Source organism: Balearica regulorum, chromosome 1 (assembly GCF_011004875.1).
Source record: "Balearica regulorum gibbericeps isolate bBalReg1 chromosome 1, bBalReg1.pri, whole genome shotgun sequence".
Lineage (NCBI taxonomy): Eukaryota > Metazoa > Chordata > Aves > Gruiformes > Gruidae > Balearica > Balearica regulorum.
The window spans coordinates 54007184-54030183 of record NC_046184.1 but is presented as its reverse complement, the minus strand read 5'-3'; the positions used below and the strand labels follow the sequence as shown (position 1 = coordinate 54030183).

At 44.9% G+C, this 23000-nt stretch overlaps 2 protein-coding genes across 2 annotated transcripts; both read right to left on the bottom strand.

Moving 5' to 3' along the window:
* Positions 1–536: 536 nt before the first annotated feature.
* Positions 537–9603, bottom strand: LOC104630927 (osteocalcin-2). The gene is made up of 4 exons (XM_010299743.2): positions 6858–9603; positions 5084–5119; positions 3099–3168; positions 537–1544 (listed from the first exon to the last, which is right to left on the bottom strand). The coding sequence occupies exons 1-4, from the start codon at positions 6922–6924 to the stop codon at positions 1415–1417; spliced, it is 303 nt and encodes a 100-aa protein (XP_010298045.1). The 5' UTR covers positions 6925–9603; the 3' UTR covers positions 537–1414.
* Positions 9604–9743: 140 nt separating this feature from the next.
* On the bottom strand, positions 9744–15988 carry MGP (matrix Gla protein). Its single transcript, XM_010299745.2, has 5 exons — positions 15910–15988; positions 13087–13233; positions 12248–12283; positions 11004–11079; positions 9744–10115 (listed from the first exon to the last, which is right to left on the bottom strand). The coding sequence occupies exons 2-5, from the start codon at positions 13145–13147 to the stop codon at positions 9977–9979; spliced, it is 312 nt and encodes a 103-aa protein (XP_010298047.1). The 5' UTR covers positions 13148–13233; positions 15910–15988; the 3' UTR covers positions 9744–9976.
* Between the last annotated feature and the right edge of the window lie 7012 nt (positions 15989–23000).

Here is a 23000-nt window from a genome sequence, read left to right as displayed (position 1 = left end):
GGATCCTGCTCTTCAGGGTTCGTAAGGGCAGGCTTTATCTTCCAGGCATCCCTAACTGCAGACAAAGGTTGTATAGAGGAACAGAGAGAGGCAGCACACCAACCTTCTTTACATAAACAGTATTTATTGCAATTAGCAGCTGGGAATGGCTGCATGAGTTTACATGCAACCAGAGAGATTCGATCTTTCTCAGTCTCCTGAGGTCAGCAGTCCCTGTCCTTGGAGATGGGATCTGCTGTCTACCTCTCAAGGAAGGAAAGCTGACAGATCACATCAAGGGAGGCTGTGCAGAAAGTTGCTAAGGTATAATATTCATATCAGAGGACAGAATGAAGTAGTGCAGAGAGAAGAGGATACGTATATAAACACACATACACATTTATATTTATATATATATATGAGAGAAATACAAATTGACTTGAATAACCCAAATGCTGACCCAACTTCAATCCATCCTTGAACCTATTATTTTTGTTGTTTATTTCATAAAGTTTATTGGTTTTCCCCTTTGCATTTTTCTTTTTTTTTTTTCAGTCGTTTAGACACTTTTACTGCAACCATAAATGCTAAAGCATCAGAGGAACAGATTTTTTTTGTTTGTTTTGTTTTGCTTGGGTATATTCAGTTTCACAAGAAACCAATTGCAACAAAAATCACAAGAGATTTCCAAGTTACTTTTTACAGACAGTCATTGAATGCGGCATACAAATGGAAGGGCTCATCTAAAGGACTCCTTAAACACACCTTTTGGGATTTATCTGTTGTTGCTATACAGGCAAATTTTGTGACAGAATAATCAGAAGAGTGTATCAGAACCTGACTACTGGCTATGTAATAGTATTTCCACACTGCTCTCTTTACAAAATGGTCCTACAATGGCACATATTTAGGGTGATTATACTACTTGAAAATACGGAACACTCCCAGTCAATGTTCCAGGAGGCAGTCATTCTGCCTTCTTCCCAGTGAGCATCTCAGGATCAGATCCATCACATTTACACGTTGTGACATTCGCCTTCTATAATCCTCCTGCATTTTGTAGAGGAGGACAAAAGGTCTTGTTATGCTTCTAAGGAACACATTGATTTTCTTGAGAGGAATCACATATTTTTTTCATCTACTGCATCATGGGGATTCAAATGGAAAGAGGTAAGACAGATTCTTCTCAATCATTTCTGGTGAAGTTCAAAATACCACAAAAGATGACTGAAGAGAAACATTTTTTATGAAAGGCAGAAAGCTAACGGAAGCTCAACAAGTGGGATAATTATTGCCTTGGCATTCCAGCTGGCTAGGGACACAATGGAAGAAGTCTCCAGTCTAGATGTTTTTCTTCTCTCCCTCCCACTCACAACCTTCTTTCTCCTGCGGGGTTCAGAGTGGTCCCAAGCAAAATGAACGGAGTGACCATCCCCTAGTATCTCCCAAAAAGACGGTAGTAGGCCATGGAAAATCCTATTTGGTTAGAGAGATAGACACAGGGCGGGTAGTTTTCACAACGCTCATGCATCTGCTCCATTGGAGCTTTGTAATGCTCAGTGTACCTGGAGTAGACAAAGAGAGAAATGCCATTCTGCAGATTCAGTCAATGCAGTTGGAGAGGGTTCACACCCCTGACACTAACATGAGAGGAGTGATTCACCACGGTGCCCCAACAGGGGACTTCTCATGGTAAGTTAAACATCTATTTACATGGAGATAGACAACTCGATTAATGCTGGGAAAAGTTGGAACTGAACCCAACTTAAAGCAATTGCTCTTCAGGTTACATCATCAAAGGAAATCACAGAAGCAGTTAGTGCTGGGGTCTTTTTGTCCCCAACCTCATTCCCCACCTACCCAGGAATCTTCTTTTTTATTGTTATTTATTTAATTAATTATTGCTTGTTTTCTTTTATTTGCTCTCAGTGTCTGCTCACTTTCCTGCTAGCCATTATCTTCCTTTAAATTAAGGAGTTTCCTCTAATCATCCTCGCTTCTGCTGTTTACAGCAACACTGTCCCCATCCCTCCCCCCCAGTTAAGCAGTTAATCTTTTAGTCTCAGCTATACATTCTGGATATCCTTCTCAGCTCCTGTTCCAGGTTTGGGTAATCTTTCTTGAGGACTATACACAATGCTACAGGAGAAGTCCCACCGGTGTCTCATTAATTGGTATTTTATTTCTGTATTGGATATACCCTGCAGCACCCTTGAATTCCATTTGTTGCATCCATATTTCCAGACTAACCTTACCTCGTGATTAAATAATATCCTGAGCTGTCTGCCTACCTCAGTACTTCCTGGTTAATGCTTATAGCAGAAGCTACTTTTACGATGCCCCACCTGTAAGGAGGTAGTCAGTACAGTCAGTACAGTTGCTACTACTGAATTTCATCCTGTTTTTAATCACTGCGGATTTCAACATCAGCCAGTTCCTCTGATCCTCTCTTCCACATATGGGGCCTCCCAATCTTCTATTATCTAAAAAACAATATTATCCTTCCAGTCCAAAGACACATTAAATAAAAATTCCTTTGCCAGGCCTACATGAGACAGCAGCTTAACAACCTCTTCCAGGAAACATGTGAGCAACATTCTTGGATGACCTCAAATTTCTCCAAATGTTTGCAGCTAGGATTTCTCCAAATCTTTGTGCCTATGATTTCTGCACAAATGGATGCAGGATCTACAACTTCAGAAAGAACAGCCATTCTGATCTAGCCTTATTCCTGCAACAGAGCTGTGCTTTCTTTGTAGGCCAAAGGCAATGACCAAGGCTCTGTGATGCTCAGTGCCCTGGAAACTGGCCCTGATGACCCTGCAGGTTAGAGCAGCTTCTAACTTGTATCCTGCTGTCCCCATGGCTAGCCCAGACAGCTAGTACTCTCTTCCTCCCTGGGAGAAATATCAGAGTCCAGCTATAAGCTCTCAAAAGGATATTTATGAAAATAGAGCCATTTATCTATCAATAAGTGTCTCCTACAGCCTTTTTGCTTCAACACATGAAGATAACATAGATGTACAACAAATCAATGCTTTGTCATGTCCTGTTGCCTTCCCACCCCCTCTTCAGAAAGGTCCAGAGTCCAGCTCTCCACCTGACTCGTGAGTTGTTACCATTCATGCTGGCTGAATCTCTTCTGCCTCTTCACAAAGGCGTTGGCAACTTCTTTTTTAATCTTGATGCCTACCAAGAGAGGACACAGCGGGTTAGAGATGTGTAGTCATGGTATATGAAAACCAGAGACCAGTCTAACCTCTGAAAATGGACAGTCTACTCTCTTCACAAGCGGATGATTGCCACAAACCATCCTGATAGCCCATTCGTCTCTCCCCATCCCACTGTCCACTCAAAGCCCAACAGCTGGGCTCCCTCCTCACTCCAGCCTGCACATCTACATGGAGCAAGGGCCTTTTCTGTCATAAACTCCATTCCCTTATCACACAGCATGATCTGAGTCCACAGCAAAGATGCAGAAGGCAAAGTCATGACAGCATAAAAAATGAATAAGGAGAAAATGAAGGGACCCTCTCTCCTTAGCCTGCTTAACTTCAGAGTCTTGGCTTCCTTTCTATAATTTGACTTAGACTGAGAGTGATATGGGATACCAACCACCAGGCCTTAAAATGCCTCTAGTGAGCCATAAGCAACAGGTAGCAGATGGAAATACCAATGCTGACATGTGCAGAGTTCCATGAAAGGTGAAGCGTATAAAATAATGATGGTAAACATCACCCAGAGAGAAATACACACAGGAGGTCTTTCTGCCATGACAGCATTGGTCCCTGATCTCCACTAACACACCATGTCAGCACAGTTGCTTATTCACTCCCTTGGATTTGTAGTTGTGCAAACACCAGGGTGCTGTGGAGCCATGTCATACCTCCATCCCCAGTGGGGGCTCAGCACAGCCTCTCTCCATGGGACAGACTTGCACCAGCAGAGGATGCCAGCACACCAGCAACACAGGCAGCTGCACACCAATACATGTTTCAGCAAGGAAACAGGCAAACGGTCACTGTCTCTGGGGAGAAGCAGCTTCTCAGACCTCTGCTTGTGGGGAGATGGTGGGGTTTGTGGCCTTCCCTCATCATCATGGCATGTTTGAGTGTGTTTCTATCTGGCAGGTGAGAGGTGCCCCCTCTCTAGCAAGCAGGGGTTTAGTCTGGATCAAAATACTGACTACACAGGAATTGCCAGTTAATGAGCTGTCAGAAATCACCACCTTTCCCTCAACACTCTTTTCATTTTTTTCTCTTTCCCAATCTGTGTTTGTATTGGCTCACTGGAGAAATACCAGCTTTCATGCTCCCCAGCAGCAATGTTACCCTTTAAGGTGTGAGAAAGGAGAGACAGTGGAGAACGAAAGGGATTTTCCATACAGATTTCTGCCAGGATCAGCTTGCTGCAAAAGCTTTGGACATCCTAAGGTGTGCAAATCCCCATGTCCCAGGTGACCTGACAGTAGGGGCTGCAGTCTTCAGGAGCAGCCAAGGAAGGTGCTTGCTTTCAGGGTCTCCAGGTTGTGAGACTTGGCAGGGATGTCACAGCCTGTTGCTATGTGGCACCAAACCTTTCCAGTCTGTGATCCTGCACACCTGACTGACTGCTCAGCAGATCCAAAAGACCAGTGCCTGGAGGCCCCAGGGCAGGTTCTGCTCTCTTAATAGTCTGGGGACACAACAGTCACTTTGGATAGGTCTCTGAAGCCAGCTCAGAGAACCTGGGAGATCCACAACACCCTGTTTCACAGAGGGCAAATGCATCCAGCTGCTAACAATCTGCAGGACTCATGTCATGCCTGGCGGCTGCTCAGGGGTTGTGGAGATGAGGGCTATGGCACTAGCACACCCAGAGCGATGCTAGACTGCTGGTGCAGGGGGCTGACCTCGTGGGTGTCTCCTGCCTCCATGGCTGTGAAAGGCAGCCCCTCTATTTGCTGCAGGGGCTCCTGTACCTCAGGGACCGAACGGCTGAGGGAGGAAAAAGGGACCAGACAGAGGGACTCAGCATGATCCTTGTTCACCCCTTGAACCAGTCAAAGGGAAGAAGGAAATTAGATGCAGGAGAATGGAGCTGTTGGTCACACAGATATACTCACTGTCAGTGCTGGGAGATCCTGAGGGGTCTTTTGGATCTGGAAGACAGACAGACAGACAGACAGAGGAGTTTGCTTGTGAGTCCTCCTCCTCTGCTCCACTCTAACTGAATCTCTCTACCTTCTGGGTGGATCCAACTCCTCCCCTTTCCCAGAAGGTCTTTTCCTCCCAAAAAAGGGTTTTATTAACATCCACCATTTAGGGATAGACTTCTTCACCATGGCAAAATTCACCTATTATGCCTGAGACAGATTAAATGACACAATAACATATAACCACTGTGGAAGCTGGAGGAAGATCTTCCTCTTTCTCCCTCCCCACCTGTGCTAAGAGGAGGTATAGCAAGAATTAGGGGACTATTTGAGCAAAACCCCAAATTTGAACTGAACCTGAAGATAGCTGAGCATCTCCTCTATCTTTGGAAAGAGGGGCTTCCTGAACTCTAAGGAGAAATCTAGAACTATTGATAGGGAAGGGAAATAGGGCCAAAAATTAGGAACAAGTCTACCCCCACAGGCTGTGGGTTGAGGTGCCTGGCTCACCAGCCCTCCCAAGAGGAGTTTACACACTGTAATTTACACATTCGTGTATTCAGTCCTAATCTCAATCCTTAATCATTAATGCTCCCTGCAAACACCCAAGGAAAGTGTGCCCTAAGAGAAATGGTAGGTCTCTTAATGTTGGCTCTCCCACACTGCCCTATTTCACAATTTTTTTCTTCCACTTTTTCACCATATTTTTCTTCAATAATGTCAGTTCCACCCAAGTCACCAAATATTTGGCTTAAATGTATTTATGGGCAGAAAGAGGATTCTAGAGACCAAAAAAATAACAACTGTGCTTGAACAAAAAACTTTGTGTGAAAAGGGTTGCATGTAGTTCTATTTTTAAGCATCGTATACATTCCTTGAATTAAAAAAAATATAAATTAGAAGTTACTCGAAGGCCATTAAGTTATCTGGAATAATAATAATGACTAAAAAAAAGCAGATATATACTTAAGAGTGAAAAAGTGAGAGAGAGACTGACAGATCAAACAAAACATATTTGCCAGTATTGAACCATGACATATTTGATGCCAAGGACTGAATGAAATTTAACTCCGAATGGGATAATACAAGAAAAGACAGGGCCCTCTCCTGCTCAACTTCACTTTTCCAGTTGTAAATCAAAAACACTTGTTTTTCTGATATTTCCCCCCACCCCCCTTCCCTCTCCATCAACTATAGAGTTGCCACTACATTACTGTCTCTTGATCATAAAGTCACAATGGCTAAATCACCTTCAAATGTGATGTGCTCATTTCAGTGGGACAATTCCCTTTTTTTGTTAACCACTGATAGAATTTTTTTTCACTCCAGACGTTCTCCACATCCCACATTTCTTGGCAGGTATAGGCTTGACTCGGTGCCTATCTCTGTGATCCTACAGCATTCCAGGGCTGGCAGGTACAAAATCCCTCCCACTGTGGTCGACACAACTCTGCCTGCAGCTCAACCCTCTTACTCAACCCTCTTACTCAAAAGTCAACACCCAGCATACCTTTGCCAGTTCACATAATTGCTAAATGCAACAGATGAGGTTGTCTATCCTCAAGCCCTCTCTCATCCGTGACTCCGTCACTCGGACAGAGATCTGAAGTTGTGCAATGACCGTCAGCACACACACCGTCTCCCCCTGAAGCTGTGAGTCTCTCCCAGACCGAAGGGAGGCTGGCAGCAAGCTGCAGGGTTGAGCAGTGCTCCAGAGACCCTTCCCGGGAACTCTTCCCCTTACCTTTCTCACAACAGCAGAGCGTTGCCAGGGCCAGAGTCACGATCAGCAGTGCCAGCAGACTCCTCATGTCTTCTTTGGCTGTGCTAGTCTCCCTAACCTCAGAGCTTTCCTGCAGGTTACTGAAGTTCTCCAGCACTTGCTTTCGGGCAGCAATTTATATCCTGTAATCGCCTGGAGAGATTGGGGCTCTGGCTTGTGTTTCTCTGTCTGAGCTCCAAAACAAAGCCTGTCCTTTGGGCCAGGAGATATAAGGTTCTGGCCGAGTTTTGGACATCCATCTCAGGACTTGTGGCATTTCCAGAAGATTTTATCTGAGGTTTTGAAGGGATTGTTGAAGAAAAACAACTGGATTAAAAAAATATGAATCAGTTTTATTGTTAACATGGAAGTCGTTCAGCTTCTCGCCGGAAAGCAAGGGAAGATACCAGCACACCCTGAAATACAGCAGCTCTTTTTGTGTGATAGGGCACTCTCATGTGGAAAATCAAACAAGACCAAACCCAATGGTGGCCCTTTTTCCCTATCCCACCCTGACTCATTCCCTGAAAGCTAAAGAAACCCATGAAACAGTTTTGCATAGAGCAAACACATAGTAGATTTTTTGCTTCAGACAGTTTCAAAAAACCACTTCAGAGAACTGCGATTTTTATATTGTTGAGATCTTTGGAGGTTACTTTGGGGGAGGGTCTTTCTTTTTTCTTCCTGGAAATCTTCCTAGTATGGAGGCTATTGGTTTCGCTTCTCTTGTCTAAAAATCAAATAAACCTTGAAACTCCAAAAGTGTTTTAGTCTTCAGGACTTGAGTGGCTGTGGTCACTTGGTATGTGAAGAGCCCCGTGGGCTCTTCTACAGCCTCTCTACCAATAACCCTACTTCCCAAACCCAACAGCCAAGTTCCCAAAGCCATGTCCCAAACACAGCACATGGATCACATCTTCCTCCACCTCACATCCAGTCCTCCTCAGCTCCACATGCAGGGGAGATGTCCAAGGGTTACAGAATTAAAGCCTAAAGGGCTCCCAAAGGCAGTCAGAGCCATTAGGGATTGTGCTAATCCCTAGAAACACTCTTTTAGCTTAGAGAAATTTCAGGATTTAAAAAAAAAAAAAAAAAACCCAAAAAAAAGTTTAACTCTTCTACAGTCCAGGAAAGACTGAATATATTTATACTAACAACTTCCAGTATCTTAAAGAGAAACAGTTTAAAAATAAATAAACATTTTAAATATAGGTATTCTTGGAAAGTTATGCTTCCAAATGAAAACTTGAAAGTATATAAATATACAATTCTAGTAATCCAAACAGCTTTACTTCTCTGCCCAACTTTTCCCAAGCTTTCTAACCAGCATGTAGTCACTTAAATATGTTTGGTTATTGCTTACACTAATGGAATCCCACAGAAATCTCTGGTGTTATTCATTATTTATACTGGTAAACCGGAGGTTGGAATTGCCAGATAGTTCTGGACACAAACTCAGACGCCTTGTTCCTTCCTTTTTGGTAGTGTCACAGTGTCAAGTCAAACCCAGACACTGCAGATGTGTTGACTTTAGGGTACGAAAGTTTTGCTCAGGTTCATGATCATAACATTTACCTACTTGGGAACATGCAGAACAAGTGTGGGTGTAAATATACCTAAACCATATGGCTTTTTTCCCTAAAATCATTTATCTCACACTTTTTCCTTTGGACAAAACTTTAGCAATTGTCAGGGTGGAGTTTCCTATCAGAAATGTTTTCAATAAATAAATCACATTTCTTTCCAGAAGTTCATCTTCAAAGCTGGCAAAGCCTTGAAGTATATTTTGGAAGAAGATGCGGGATTCTAACATGGCAGGTAGATTTGGCTCTAGACTTAATTTCACAGAATAGTCAACAATTTGATACTTTATACCTCATAGCCTTTGACAGTGTGCCATGAATCTTTCACACTTCTATAATTTGCAGGTGTCTGTGGAAGCCTGGAGATCTGAATATTGAAACCAGCTGTGCTGAGCTGAGATAGAAGATGTGATGCCTCCTGCACACCCACACCAAGGGGTATCCGAGCTGCTGTGGCTGCTGACCAGCCCGGAGCAGTATTGAATTCTTGGGCATGACAGCACTGGTGCCTCTTGGCCTGGGGACAGGCTCTGTGAAGTGGCATGGTGCTGGTGACAACATTGACAGCGGTCACACTCACTCCTCAATGGGCTGGGAGGTGCTCAGCAACCTGTGCACAGGGTCAAGCTACATCGTGATTTTGAATGTTATGAACAGTAAAATAAAATTGTGCTTGGTGAACAAAGTTGGGCTTAACCCCAAACACTGGATTTGTTTTATTTTTTTATCTACCACCAGGAGCCCATCTTCATCTTTGGTTTCTGCAGCTCTCCAGCACTACCAGAATCATTCCAAATGGAAGTAAGGGCATGAAAGGGGAAAAAGGAAATATGAATCAAGTCCAGATCACACACTCCTTTCTACAGGAGCACCATACATCAGAACTTGAGGGTAGCTGGATAGATGAAATGCAGTTTACAGGTCTTGTCTGTCACTATTGCCCTAAATTTGTTTTTTAAGATTAAACAGGTGCCTTCTGAATTTAGCTTCCTCAAATGAGGAAAGATATCATAGACTTAATTTTCAAAAAGTGCATATCACCCTGCCTTCTGAACACCATGCCATTTTAAGACGTCTTAAGACTGGGAACTGAAATTTGCCAGTGACCTCTAAAAGAAGCCACTTGTAGACCCCGGAACAAAAACATTTCAGATCCTTTCAAACTCATGCGATTGCAAAGTAGTGACTTTTTTCCATAATCCACACCATATTCTATGATAAACAAACTCAGCTTCTTTGTGAAAAATACTCCCCCCCCCCCCAAATACTGTGACTCATGAGAAGATAGTATCAAACCAGAAATTTATTGTGTAATAAACACCCACATCCTGAACTCTGATCTCTGCTACATCAGCTCAGCGCTAATTAACACAGTATAGGAATCCACGGCTACATGGGAGAGAAGCAGTAGGCACGATAACATACAAGGACACAAGCAACTGAATAGGTTTCAGAGCTATTGCATTTTTTGGGAGGATACCCTGGGTTCCAGGCCCCAGGGTGGGGATAGGTCATCCTTTATTTAGTCCTCCTTCTCCCAAAATAGTGCCTGTAAGCAGCAGCATAGCCGTGGCGAAACGCATACACTTCGCAGGGGTAGTAGTCCTCGCAGATCTCCCTCTGACGTTCCTGGGGAGCCTTATTACGCTCCCTGATCCTGCAAAAGTAGGAGACATGAAGGGTAAGTGTTATCATCTTAAATATCTGTCCACAGCCTTTTCCTGCCCCACAATCCCCCACCGGGATTAAGGGTCCATCACCATATTCCATCATCCAGCTACCAAGACCTTAGCACACCAGCTTCTGTGCTCACTGCACCCAGGGGAGTGATGTGACTACAGCAGGAACATTTTGCCTCCTCAAGAAACCTTTTATTTCAAGGCTAAGTAGTGTGGTGGGGACAAGGGGGTAGCTCCTGCTTCAACCTGAAGAAGAGCCCTCCCTCTGCAGCTCCCCCCCCAGCCTGCTGCCTTCAGCTCTTCTGCTCTTCCCCAAAGCCACGCATGGAACAAAGACCTGAAACATCCTGCAAAGGGGCAACCTGGTACTGCAGAGAAGGTTTTTCTTGACACCTCATAAGAGATGATTTCTGTGCTTCAGCCTTTATTTTCACAAGCCCTACATGAGGCATGAAACCACCTATATCTGCATTTTATAGATGAGGCAAGGAGGCCCCCAGATGGCTGTGATTTAGAAAAGGTCATGCAGATTCTGTATGAGATCTGAGGACTAGAACAAGATCTCAAACTGAGCTTCTTTTCTGGCCATCCCACAATGATTCCCTCTCATTCTGTTGGTGCTTCCTTCAGACAAATTAAGCAGAGCCCTCCCAATATGTGACATGTCCTTAAATGCAAGGACTCGCTCTCTGCTGTCTGAGTTCTGGCTTCTCCCAGGGTTGGGGACTTCACAAGCACCTCACATTGAAAGAGGGGCTGAAGCTTCTCAGAAGTCACCATGGCTGCCACTCCTCGCACCATCCTGTGCTTGGCAAGGAGACACTTCTCCCCACTCCCATCCTTAATGTCCTGAGGCCATAACATACCTCTCCTGAGAGATGGCTTCTAGTCTCATGTCAGCTTGTATGAAGTCATTGGCCCTTCGCCTGTTGATGAAGGGATCTGAGAAGGCAAGGAGTTGTTCAGAGTAGATGATAGACACTTTTTCAAGGCCAGATTTCAACAAAAGCTAACTTCCACATTTATAACAGCCTCCTTGTCCGCCCTCCCATGCACAGTGAAACCCAGGACCTTCTGATATTCCCTGCTGTCCACCCCGCTGGTTCGTGCACAGGCTCTCCCTCTGGCTTGTGCAGCCTGTATGGAAGTGCATGTGCTGCTCTTGCTCTGCTGTCACTCAAGCCACCCAGGGGAAAACTGCTGTGATTTTGCTGACACAGCCCCTCTGAGTGTCTAGACCTTGGCCAAGACATAGGTGCCAAGCTGCATGGACCATGGGAGGTCTGGGCACGCTCAGCAGAATTAGCACACTCATGAAATTACAGGTAAAACTAGGAAAGGCCTGTGTAAGTCTCTCTGCCTCCAAGGTTAGGTAGTCACTGAGCAGTCTGTGTGGCAGCTTTGGACTGAGGTGCCTGAAGGTCCCTTCTGTCCTTCTTGTGAAACATCACAGTCCTATTGCAGAGTTCAGGAGTCTGTGGATGTCTTTGGTATTGGCTCCCACATGTGCCTTTGTGCTTCTGACTAGCTGCTTTGTGAAGTCCTTCTCCCAGATGGTCTAATTTCTTTTTAGTTTCAATCCATCTGTTCTCTAACCTCTTCAGGATATTGCTTGTTCCAGAGTGAGATTCTCCACCCTTGCATGCTTCTCCTGTGACACTAACTCTCTCTTCCAGCCAAAGGATCCCTCCTGACCACACATCCCACCTGCTTCTTCCAAGGTACTGAGAGTAAGGCTCTCCCGGTCCTCGGGGGAGAACAAATGATGTCGCTAGCTTTTGCGGTACCTCTTTCATGCTCATCCCAGAGCTTTTTGAGCTATGTCCTTTTCTAGTATCACTTAACCTGTTTTAGGTGCACACAGCAGGGATATAAGCTCCTGACTCTTTGTTTTCCAATTCTAATTATATTCTTTGCAAAATAGTGGTACACGCTTGTGCCCAAACGACTCTCTGCCTTTTTATTCTGAAACTCTTCCACCCAGTAAATTCCATTTCCCTGGGCTGAGTGGTTCTGCCTATTTAATATCTACAGTAAAGTACACGGAAATTGTCTTGGAGATGTCTGTAGCACACTTCAAATTCAAGAAAACAGTAAAGCAGGCTCTTACTGAGATACTCATGGGATTCCATGCTCTCATGGGACTCTGGGGAAAGAAAGAGTAAAACATGTGGTAAGACACTGTATTGATGGGATTCACAGTCTTTCAACACACCACAGATCAACAGAACACACACATTCAAATCAGAGAAACCAGGTTTTAAGGCACCTGTTTTAGAGAAGGAGAAAGGAATCAGTGGTGTGACCTAGCATTTATATGAGGAGTTTAGGGTGTTCAGGAGTTTAGAATGGAGCTACCTGTCTTAGCCAGGACTTCAAGGCTCATGCTTGGTCTTCCAGTGTGTGATTCTTGAGCATAGTTCCTCACCTTCATGTTCCTGACACTACAGTGGATATGATACCTGCTTACCTTCAAAGCCTGCATGTGTGCTTAGGGAATGGATTAGCACAGTGAAATGTGCTTGACTCTTGCACGAAACAGCATCTTAATTCCATCAGTATGGAACTGTGCACCTCACAGGAAAGGGGGGGTGGGGTGGGCTGATATTACAAAAGGAGAAAGGGAAATCTCCCCATTAACAAGGAAGAATTAAGAATAAGAACTCTTGTTGTAGTCCAGACAACAGAGGGGCAGAAAGAGGAGCAGTTTGTGAGGTGAGCTGGAACAAAGAGGAAGGGGCTGAACCATCCTGGACCACAAATCACAATGACTGGAGCTGACAGCTCTGTAACAGGTCTAGGAGGATCTGACACAAGGACAGGAAAACAGGCAAGAGATTAAGTTAAAGGGAAAGAAGACACAAAGTTGAATAAAAACCCATCTGAACAGACCCAAAGATGTCTGCAGGTTTGGAGTTATCACTCTGGCCAGTAAAAAAGGTCACCTACCATAGCAAGTAGCAGCCATCACCAAGACAGCCAGGAGTGTAAGGATGATGAGAGTGCGCATTGTGCCAGTGCAGGGAGGACTCTCTCACTCTGTCTTGCTGTGTCTCGCTCTCTTCCCACTGAGGGCAGCTGGAGATCCTGGGCCGCCTGCAAAATTAGCGGTGGAATGTTTATTATGAAAACAGAGCCGGGAGGGGGCCCATGAAAGAGCCTGGGGAAGGTGACAGCTGGCTGGTACACATTCTTTATGGAGCCATTACAAAACATCCTCTATTAGCAGATTGAATCAAGTTTCAGGAAGGAGGGGGCATGCCCCTTTCCTCTCCCAGTTCAGGGCTGGGGGCCATAATTCACAAGCAAGGATGTCACTAGCACTCCACGCTCAGAAAAGCTGGCCTGCACAAGTGGAAGGAATTTCAGGAGCTGCCGGGGGCCTGGAGGGAGAGGTGTGTGCTGATCCCAAATGTAAATGTTTGCCTTTCTAATTTTTCCTCTGATCTGCCCTCTTTGCCCTTGCCATCCTCTGTCTGGATACACCCAGCCCAGACGGTTCTGACAGCTTTGCCAATGGAGACATAGAGAATGAGGCTTTAAATGCTTCCTCCCCACTCGGACCCCCTCCCTCCAGCTGGCCCTCACTGCAGTCTCAGCCTGCCAGTCATCAGATGAGAAATCCAACCCTACTGCCCATTCCCCTCTCCTACTTTACAGCTCCAGGAGTGACAGGCAGCAACCTAGAAGGATCCCTTCTGCTGGAGGAATCATGATTTTTGCATTAAGATGACAGCAGCACCCAGAACTCTATCTCTGCAGGTCCTCACTGCGGTCCTGACCCTACACAGCTCTTCCAGCCCAAGGGACAACACCTTGGTGAAGGCAGAGGTAACCATATCTCTCAGGACTGCTTCCTCTCTGGTCTAGCACTAGCAGTTCTTGCCCCACTGGGCACTGAAGTCAGATGTCAATGCAAGGCTTTTCAGCTAGGATGAATGTCCCAGGCCAGCAGTCTCTGGGACCATTACCTTTCTAGCACCTAACAAGCTTGTCTAGGACCAATGCTATGGACAGCAGCAATGCACAAAAGATAGTGTTCCCCTCTCCAGCTCTGTCATACAGTAGGAAGGAATTAAATATGAAAGGAGTTACAGAGATAGCCAACGCTGCTGGGTGAAAAGTAAAGGGGAGTAGTTTGCTAGAGGCAAGGCAGGGAGGGAAGGTGTGTACCCAGTATCTGCCAGCCCTCCCCATGGCAGTGGTGGGGCTAGGACCATGCACACTGCCTGGGGATGAGCCTAGGGCACAGTAACCATTGTTATGTCTGATCCAAGCGGTGGTGACCACCTGTTTTGTCCACGTGTACATGCAGCCATCAGGGTTTCCCACTGACAGGGTGCAGACTGAGTGCACTCTGGGTGCAGACCATTCACCCCAAGCCAGTGTGGTGTTGTCACTGCTGTCACCTGCAGAGGCCACTCTGGGGAACCATGCTGCAGTTGACACAGCCAAGAACTACAGGGACAGCTAGCTGGAGCCTAACTCTTCGTCACTGGGGAGTGAAACTTCAGTGGAACAATATTAGTTTGGGCTTTACAACTTACCTTTTCAATGTCAAACTCACGGCCCTTGCCTGAAGCCTGTGGTCTCTCGGAGAGAAGCTGAGCAGGCCTTCAACTTCAGACCAAAAAGAAGTCTTCCCCATTATCCCACCCCATGCGGAAAGCAGCTCAGTCCTGCACCATCAATGTCCCCCCATACCATCCACGTCCTGCCCATTCAGTGCTCAGCCTGAGATGAGGAGGAAAACTAGGTTGTGCTGGGGAAAAAGCCAGAAGTCTGCTATAGACACAAGGTCAGAGGAGAACTGAGATTTTTCTGCTGTCCCTCCATGCCCTGCCACTCTGATCTCTTTAAGGGACTTCTCTGCTCTAGAATTGTTTGCATTCCTTAGAGCCCACAGTTTTGGAGTTAGTGTTGAATGTGGACTTTATAGGTTTCCTGAACGTCTTGTACACTCTGGGAGCTCATGGGAGCTGCCAAGAAAGGGAGGCTTGAGGGAGAGGCTGGAGGAAAAAGCCCAGCGGGAAAGCAGTGAGGCACAGAGAGGAAGACACTGGGAGTACTTTGGAATGAAGGTGAGGCTGCACAGGGGGAAACTCCAACACATTTTCCAGCCAAATCCTCTTTATTTATCTATCTTCACACTGGGCAGAGCCTTCTGTTCCCTGGAAGACTCTGCTCCCATTTCAGAGGACTCTGATCCCAGAATGCCTGGAGCATTCGCTGCCATCAACCACAGCAGAAGAGCCACAAACACCACTTTAACCCAAATGTTTTATTTTTTCACCACAGAGGCAATGCATTTTCCAAGGGATGAATAAACATGCTGGCTACACAGCCCTATACCAACAAATCTCCTTCGGGGAACACTTTCCCCTGCAAAAGTACATGTCTTTTCCACTGCTCCTGCACTCCATGCTTCTCCAGCACACATCTCCCCTCCCCAGCATCAGTGTGCTGCCCCAGAGGTAACACACTATGCAGCACAGTGAGCCAAATCCCTCTGCTTTCTAGCAGCAGCCACTGGTTAGAAATACAGAAAGAAGAGCTAAGATGAATTGCCTGCAAATTCCAGGGAAATCTCCACAGCCCCCCCAAATAAAGGGGAGATCAGAAACGCAGTCCTCTGACCTGTCTCCTGCTGGAGTGGAGAATCATAATGTTACGCACTCCACAGCAACTAACATTTTGCAGCTGTGAAGCACCAGCGAGGCATTAATAATGAGCAGCCATCCAGGAAAAGCAAGGCGGTCCCTGCATACTCACTAAGCCGTCGCTTCCCCGCCAGCCTGCAGCTCTTCTCTGAGGGGGCAGCTCTCCCAGCGTCCTGGACCCTGGACTGAAGAAGAGGGGCCTTTTATTTATTAGCATTGATCAGTGACTCCTCCCCTCTTCTGTCTCCCACTCACGATCCACCCCCAGTCTACCACCTTCTCTGTCAAAAACACCTTCTGCCCACAGCCAGGAAACCAACAACCTCAAGACACTGAGCCAAGAGGGAGAGGAAAGAGCCAGAGCAGACACCAGGGGCTAGTGGAAGCACAGCCAGATCCAGGCTGCCTTTCTGTGCCCAGGAACAGTGAGCGGACAGAGGTCTGAGGCTGCAGTCTCCCCCTTTGCAGCCAGACCCCTCCTTCTCCACCCCTTCCTTCCCTGGCCATGCTCTAACTAGAGCCGCAGTGCTGGCCAGGGGACCTGCTCTTCCACGGGGAGCAGGCCAGGAGGTCTTCTCCCATCTCCTTCCATGCTGCTTTTGCAACTGTCTGAATCCCCCCTCCTAATGGCAGGCTAATGTCAGACTGAAAACTCACGTAACAAAGGTGTCTGCTTTTGGACACAGCTCTGAAACCTCCAAGAGTGACAAACTCTACAAGGCAAAGAGCTGGCTTACACACATTCAAGCTCCTGAGATGTGCCCTTGCTGCTCACACCAGACCCACAACAGTGCTGGACAACACGTCGGACAACCCAGGGCACGTGCTTGCTGGACTGCGCTATTGGTCCTGCCTGCACCCAAGCCAAGAGCGCAAATGCACCACGCTGGGATGCTGAACCCATGCAGTTACCAACCCGCAGCCGTGCTACCTCGCTCAGCAGAGATCCATGCCTGGTGCATGCTTAGCGTCAATGCTGGAAAGTCCAGTCCTCAAGTAAGGGTAGGCACAGCCTGAGGGACTGAGCTCAGCAGAGGTAAGATGGAGGGGATGACCAGCTGCAGAATCAGTGGCTCAGGAGGCTGAGGGAGAAAACCCATCACATCTATTCACTAACGAAACAGCTGCTGAGTGTAGCTTCTCTGGTCCAGGAAAAGATCAAGTGTGGCCTGTCTTAACAGCCTCGGTCACAAAATGAAAATGATAGCATAACTGTGGAGTTAAAGAACCACCAAACAATTGGTACAGAGTTGGGATTTGCTGCACTTTTATAAGATACCTTGTCACCTTACAATTAACACATGCATTTTTGAGCTCTGCACTTTTGCATGGTTCCCAAAGAACAGTGAGAGGCTCCTGTCCAAGGCTGCTATCTTCAGCTCCTACAGTGCTCAATGAGTTTGAGGCAAGTTCAGACCTACCTGTGGAAACAAGGTACCACGTTATGTGTGTCCTTGTATAAGCAGCTCTTGGCCCTCAGAGCCTGGGAACAGCAACCTTGAGCTGTCCTCAAGGTATAGGGCACGTAGTCATGAGCCACCTTTGGAAAGCAGTGCAAATAGGAGGACATCTCTTGCTCCCTCCTACCACCCTTCAGGGACAGCTGAATATTCAGCCCTGTGACATGCCAAACCCGGAGAGAAATCTTGACCCAGAAGATCTGGTTGTCCTCATCTACCTAAATATTGAAAAAGCTTTGGCCCCAGTGACATTTGGCAAGTTTTTAGTGAAGTTGGAGAAAGTGGGCTTTAAAACCGAAATTGTGAGATGTTAAGGAACCAGACAAATGGGGCAGAAGCTTGAGCAGTGTAAAGGAGAAATGTTGAGAAATTACTAATAAAATTTATATCAGCACTACTTTTATCAAATATTTCCACTAATGACTGGCTTAAAGAGGAAACACTTGTTGAGGAACTTTGTCGATAACACAAAGCAAGAAAGCAACATCAGTGGAAGGGAGGCCTGAGAGCTCATACAGGAGGAAAAGGATGACCTTGAAAGCTGGAATAACAGAAACAAGGTCATATGCAATAGCAAATGCAAAGTTTTCCAAAGGGATTAGCAGTAAGAATTCCTGCTGTAAACTAAGAGCTCATAAGTTGGAAGTAACCAGGGAATAAAAGGAACAACTATGACCCAAGAATCATAAAGGTGATCACAGAAGACTGATTCTGAGTTGTCTACTGAGAATCTGCCAGCAGATATGGGCACCTGTTAGTGCTGCTGGATAAGATACCAGTGAGACCTCAGCAGGAGTCCTCTGTATGGCTCAGGTGTTCATGGAAGAAGTGGTGTAGATGAGGACTAACAAGGCGAGGTGATTTGCAGTCACCTCCAAAATGACAGACCTTTTCACCATAGTCTGTGGGAGTCACCAAGTATCTCCTTCACTGCGCTGTCCACAAGGCTTTTCCAGGCAGGACGATCGACTAGCAAATAGATTTTGTTTCCAGTACTTCCCCAGGGGCTGTTTCAGAGCCCACAGCTCTCATGATTAGGAGAAGACCCATTTCCAGCCTCTGTGTCTTCAGGACCATAATCCATATCTATGTGTCCCTCACAAAGTGCCCAGCTCATGCCAGGAATGCTTCAGCAGAGTCACTGAGCACTGCAGCAAGGGAGTAAACCCTTTCAGCTCTGCGACAGAGCAGGTCTGGGCAAACCCAGGTTGCTCAGAGTATCAAGTAACTGGACTCACGAATCTGGGCAGACCTTTCCAAGCTTGCTCCTGTGTTTCAGGATGTAAGTTAGTCAATCACCACATGGTCTATGGCTTAGGAAGAGATTTCTCAACATGATAAACAAGTGCTTTTTGGAACAACTAGTCCTACAGCACATGAGAAAACAAGACTTTATTTTTACTTTTTCATTTAGTCCTAAGTAATACCTAGGAACTGATCCAAGAAGCAAGTATAATTGAGCCACTAAGTAACAGTGTCCGAGTATCCACAATATAATTAAAGTCAACAACTTCATGGACTAAATCGTGCTGAAAACTAGCATACTGACACTAAGCTTTAGAAAGGGAGATGTTTTTTAAACACAGGAGCTAGTCAAAAGACTGTGAAATAAAAATAAACGGAACGCATTTCAGACATTTAAAGAACTTGATATACATATCTGAACGTGTGTTAGCTCTGCCAGCAAAGTCACTCAGCTACCTGACATTAACCCTAAAACTAGTTCAAAAGCTAGTTCAACCTGGGAAAAACACAGATTTAAACATTTTGAAACTAGATTAAACAAGCTCCGAAGATTAAAAGAAAGGTGAAACATATAAACAGGAGAAATCTAGTTTCACAGCAATCAAACAATTTTGTTACAAAATAACTGAAAATATTCATTTCCATTTCAGTGGTGGAGTGGGAAGAAAAGAGTAACTTCATAAAAAATAAGTGAGTTTTTTTAAAAAAAAATATTTAAACACATATCTTTGAAATCTGTTTTCTCCTGTCCCCTGAGAAGAATTTTGCCCCCAGCACCACAGCTTTGTGCAAACGTAAAAGTCTCTAGTGGGAAAATGCATATTGGTTCTAACCAAAACTTATTCTAATGAAGTGAATCTATGTAGAGTCTCAGGAGTATTGTAGAAACTACCATCTGAAGCTTACAACTTAGTGCCAGTCTCCTGTGGAAGAGGCAGGTTCCCATGCAAGCTAACAGCTATTTTCTTTCATGTATCCTCTAAATTTTTGGGCTAGGGTGCATTTTAGAAACTCGACTTTCTATACTATGTGATGACTTTCAGTGTCTTTCTCCTGCCCATGGATGTGGAGCACACCTGCACGTTCAACCCAAGGGGTGTCACTCTGGTCTCTGGGACAACTGGTTGCTCAGTATCCCAGTGCGAAGGAGCAGGACTGAAGTTAAACACCATGAAAAGGCCCAGATCCTTCCTCTGTGACCAAAGACAGAGGGTGAGAGGATAATTCTTCTTCTACCTGTCCTACAGACTTTGGGCTTATCTCCACATTATCCATGACCATAAGGAGAAGCCATAAGTTGGTAAGCTGTGGGGTTTCTTTGTTGGTTGGTTGGTTGGTTGGTGGGTTGGTTGGTAAATTGGGGAGGGTTTTAGCCACTGTATTTTGTTAGTGGAGGCAAATGTTTAATCTGTGGAAATTCAGAGATTAGTGGCCAGACACAACCTCACGGCCACAGGCTATGGAATTGTGATCCTCGAAGTTACTCCTTGTAATCCACCAGACTTCAAAATAAAGTCCAGTGTCCTGGAAAAATCACAGTCTGGGTATAAATGCAGGAGCATTTGGGGTCAGCAGTACAGTTCAAGGGGAACTCAATGCTCTTCATTTCTGCTTGCTGCAAAAAGCGAGCCTGGCTCAAGCCTTCAACTCCAATACTCACAACTCTCTATGGGACATCGTTGAGTTACCTTAAAGACTGACTTTCTCTGTTTGGCCAGGACTTCCCAGAACAGCTGTGTTTGGCTGAAACAATGAAAAAAAGATTACTGGCAATGGGAAGTTCGTGAGCACAGAAGACTAGAATTTCACAGAAGCCAGACCAAGGTTATTTAATTCGCTGAATAAAGCAACCAAAGCATTCAGGGCTAAGAGCTAACTCTGTCGCTTCCTTTGGCTTCACACTCACCCACCCACACATGTCCACATACACTGATCAGCCTGTTTCTCTTGCTGTCTGGGAAGGAAGGAAGAGAAAGGATAATGTTAATATTATTTGGATGATGAAAAAATTGGCAGAGGGTCCTGTGTACGGATTAAATAATCCATATAAGTAACTAGAATTGCTTGTATTTCAAGTATCCTATGAAAAACTGAGCAAGCAAAAAGTTTGAACTCTGCCTATAAAAACAAAGCATGCTTGTGGGTTGCACTCTTATGGGAAAGGGGAGCAGAAATGTTTCTTCCCTTTCCACCCCCAACCCCCTTGCTTCACCACATGAGCACAAAAATGTCCTGACCTGATTCATTCTTTGGGATCAGATGAGATTTACCGTCCTTATTTCCTGTCCAAACAGGCAGAGTGATAAGAAAGCAGCTGTGGTTTCACTCTTCTCATCCATCTGGTAAATAAAAACTAACAATAATGCCTCTTTTTTCAACAACAAACTTAGATAGCATCTTAGATTCAAAATCTGCCAGTCCTTGCAAAGCCAAGACTGACACGTTTCTGTTCTGTCTTGAATGCAGAAGGCCACTGAAATATTTACAAGCATCCCTATGGTGTTATATGTTTCCTTGTTCTATCTCCAGTTCAGTATCTATTGTATCATAAATTTTTTCTTTAGTAAGTAAATAACTTTTTCTGTGGCACATCAAGTCCCTGTTCTTGGCCTTTGTTGTCAACATCTGATAGAGTTCAAAGGAAGGCTAGGGGGTGGGCAGAAATGCATGATACCCAGTTAATTGTGAAATGTTGTTTGTGGTGAGAATAAAGACGTTCTTATTCCTTGAAGCATGAAATCTGATTACTCTTATCTTTCTGTGCATAACTACAAATTATATTAATGTTTCTAACATGATGTGCTAGCCAAGTCATTCGACTTGATGCCCTGCCTTAGTAATGAATTTCACACACTAATTATATGCTCTTTGGATACATATTTATTGTTTATTTGTATTAAATTTGACAAATGATTATTTTTATCAAGAAATTTTGTGTTCTCATAAAGCAGAAAAGAATTTTAAAGGGAGAAGGAAAGATAAATCAGATAAATTTTTATTGTTTTTCAATTAGTTTTTCCTTCTTCCTAAAATGGCACCGGACTCCAGAAGTCACCACTTTACCAGGGATGTCTTTGTCATTAGTGATCATCATTTCCTTTAAATTATAAAAGAAACAATAAGAATAGTATAAATGGAGAAAAAATGAGAGGTCTGGGCATGAAAGCACTGAGAAGAAAGGCATAAGAAGGGCTACAAGAACAGCACACATTGATGGCACCTAGATTAACAAATCATTAAGATCCCAGCATATTGACAAACCCATCCTCTGGACATCCAGACTGGGAAAAACAAAGCAAGGTTTAAAACAAGATATGTCCTAAAACAAGGGACAGAGTACACTTAAGACTTAATAAAAGGAAAAATTCAAACCACTAGAGATGATGGAGCTAAGATAAAGGACAAGATTGAGCCATAAGATACCTAGATGAGGAAACAAAAGATGATGAGACCTAATGATACTCAGAGGTGGGAAAAGATGGAGAGACGAAAGACCATAGTCACTGCCAGCTCCTGAAGGATGCAAAAGATGCATCTTAAATGAGCATATGGTGGTCAAACTAAGAGAAACCCAGAAGACATGATGAGGACTCCAGAGCCCATGCCTTGAATCTTCTATGTGAATGCAAGAAAACCAAATAGTATGAACAAATGCATCTTGGTGCTTGTGAATATGTGGTTATGAGAGTGTTTGAGTGAGTGAAATCAGTGCAGCTTAAAATAAGATAACCTTCCCTTTCTACAATGTCTCACATTGACCTCTGTTATTCCAACATTGCAACAGTATTTACTGCAAAATGAAGTATCAAAAGGTGTCATGAAGACTTTTTATGATGTCCTCAGTATGGAAAAGTCTTCATTCAAAACCATCCCACATCATTCTGCAGCTTTGGCAGTGGTCTCTGTGGTAAGAAGCTTCTTTTGGAGCTCTTTCCACTTTGGCTCATGGTTCTTTTAGCCAGACACTGGGAGGAAACCCAGGACAGATGCACAAGAAAAAGAGCAGGGCACCACTGCTGCAGAGATGAGGTGACGTTCTTGGATTCACCATCCTCCCTCACTTGGCTTCATCAGCATTGGCTGGGGTCGGCTGTATTGAAACTATCTGCCCTTTTTTCTCTCCATACATGATAAAGGATAGCATTTTAAGACTCAATACAGGTGGCAAAAATCACATAAAACCACACATACGACTTATGGCATATATCAGTCCTAGAAGTTGCACAGAGCTTTTTCCATAGTGGGACCTTTCTTTAAAGACTCTTGTGACAAAGACACTTTTGCCCTTCCTGGGCTTTAACTGATGTTTTTTCCCCTCTGTGTTAGTGATAGGATCTGTTTACAATACTTTCTGGCTCCCATTGGGCTGTATTATTTGGGATTTCTCTTCTCACTGTCTCCCACCTACAGCCATGTCCACACTGGAAAATGTTACTGTCCATTTATCAGCAAAATACACTGCATGAGTCACGTGTTGGGTACACAAGCATTTACAACC

Bases quoted from the DNA above. Each gene is read 5' to 3' on its own strand.
- LOC104630927 (XM_010299743.2), bottom strand. From the start codon at position 6,924: ATGAGGAGTCTGCTGGCACTGCTGATCGTGACTCTGGCCCTGGCAACG. The intron at 3,169-5,083 runs GTGAGTATATCT...CTCTCTTGGTAG, and splicing joins AGGATCTCCCAGCACTGACA to GCATCAAGATTAAAAAAGAA. The intron at 1,545-3,098 runs GTAACAACTCAC...TGTCTACTCCAG, and splicing joins AGATTCAGCCAGCATGAATG to GTACACTGAGCATTACAAAG.
- MGP (XM_010299745.2), bottom strand. From the start codon at position 13,147: ATGCGCACTCTCATCATCCTTACACTCCTGGCTGTCTTGGTGATGGCT. The intron at 12,284-13,086 runs GTAGGTGACCTT...TTCTTTCCCCAG, and splicing joins GATGGCTGCTACTTGCTATG to AGTCCCATGAGAGCATGGAA. The intron at 10,116-11,003 runs GTATGTTATGGC...CTACTTTTGCAG, and splicing joins GAAGCCATCTCTCAGGAGAG to GATCAGGGAGCGTAATAAGG.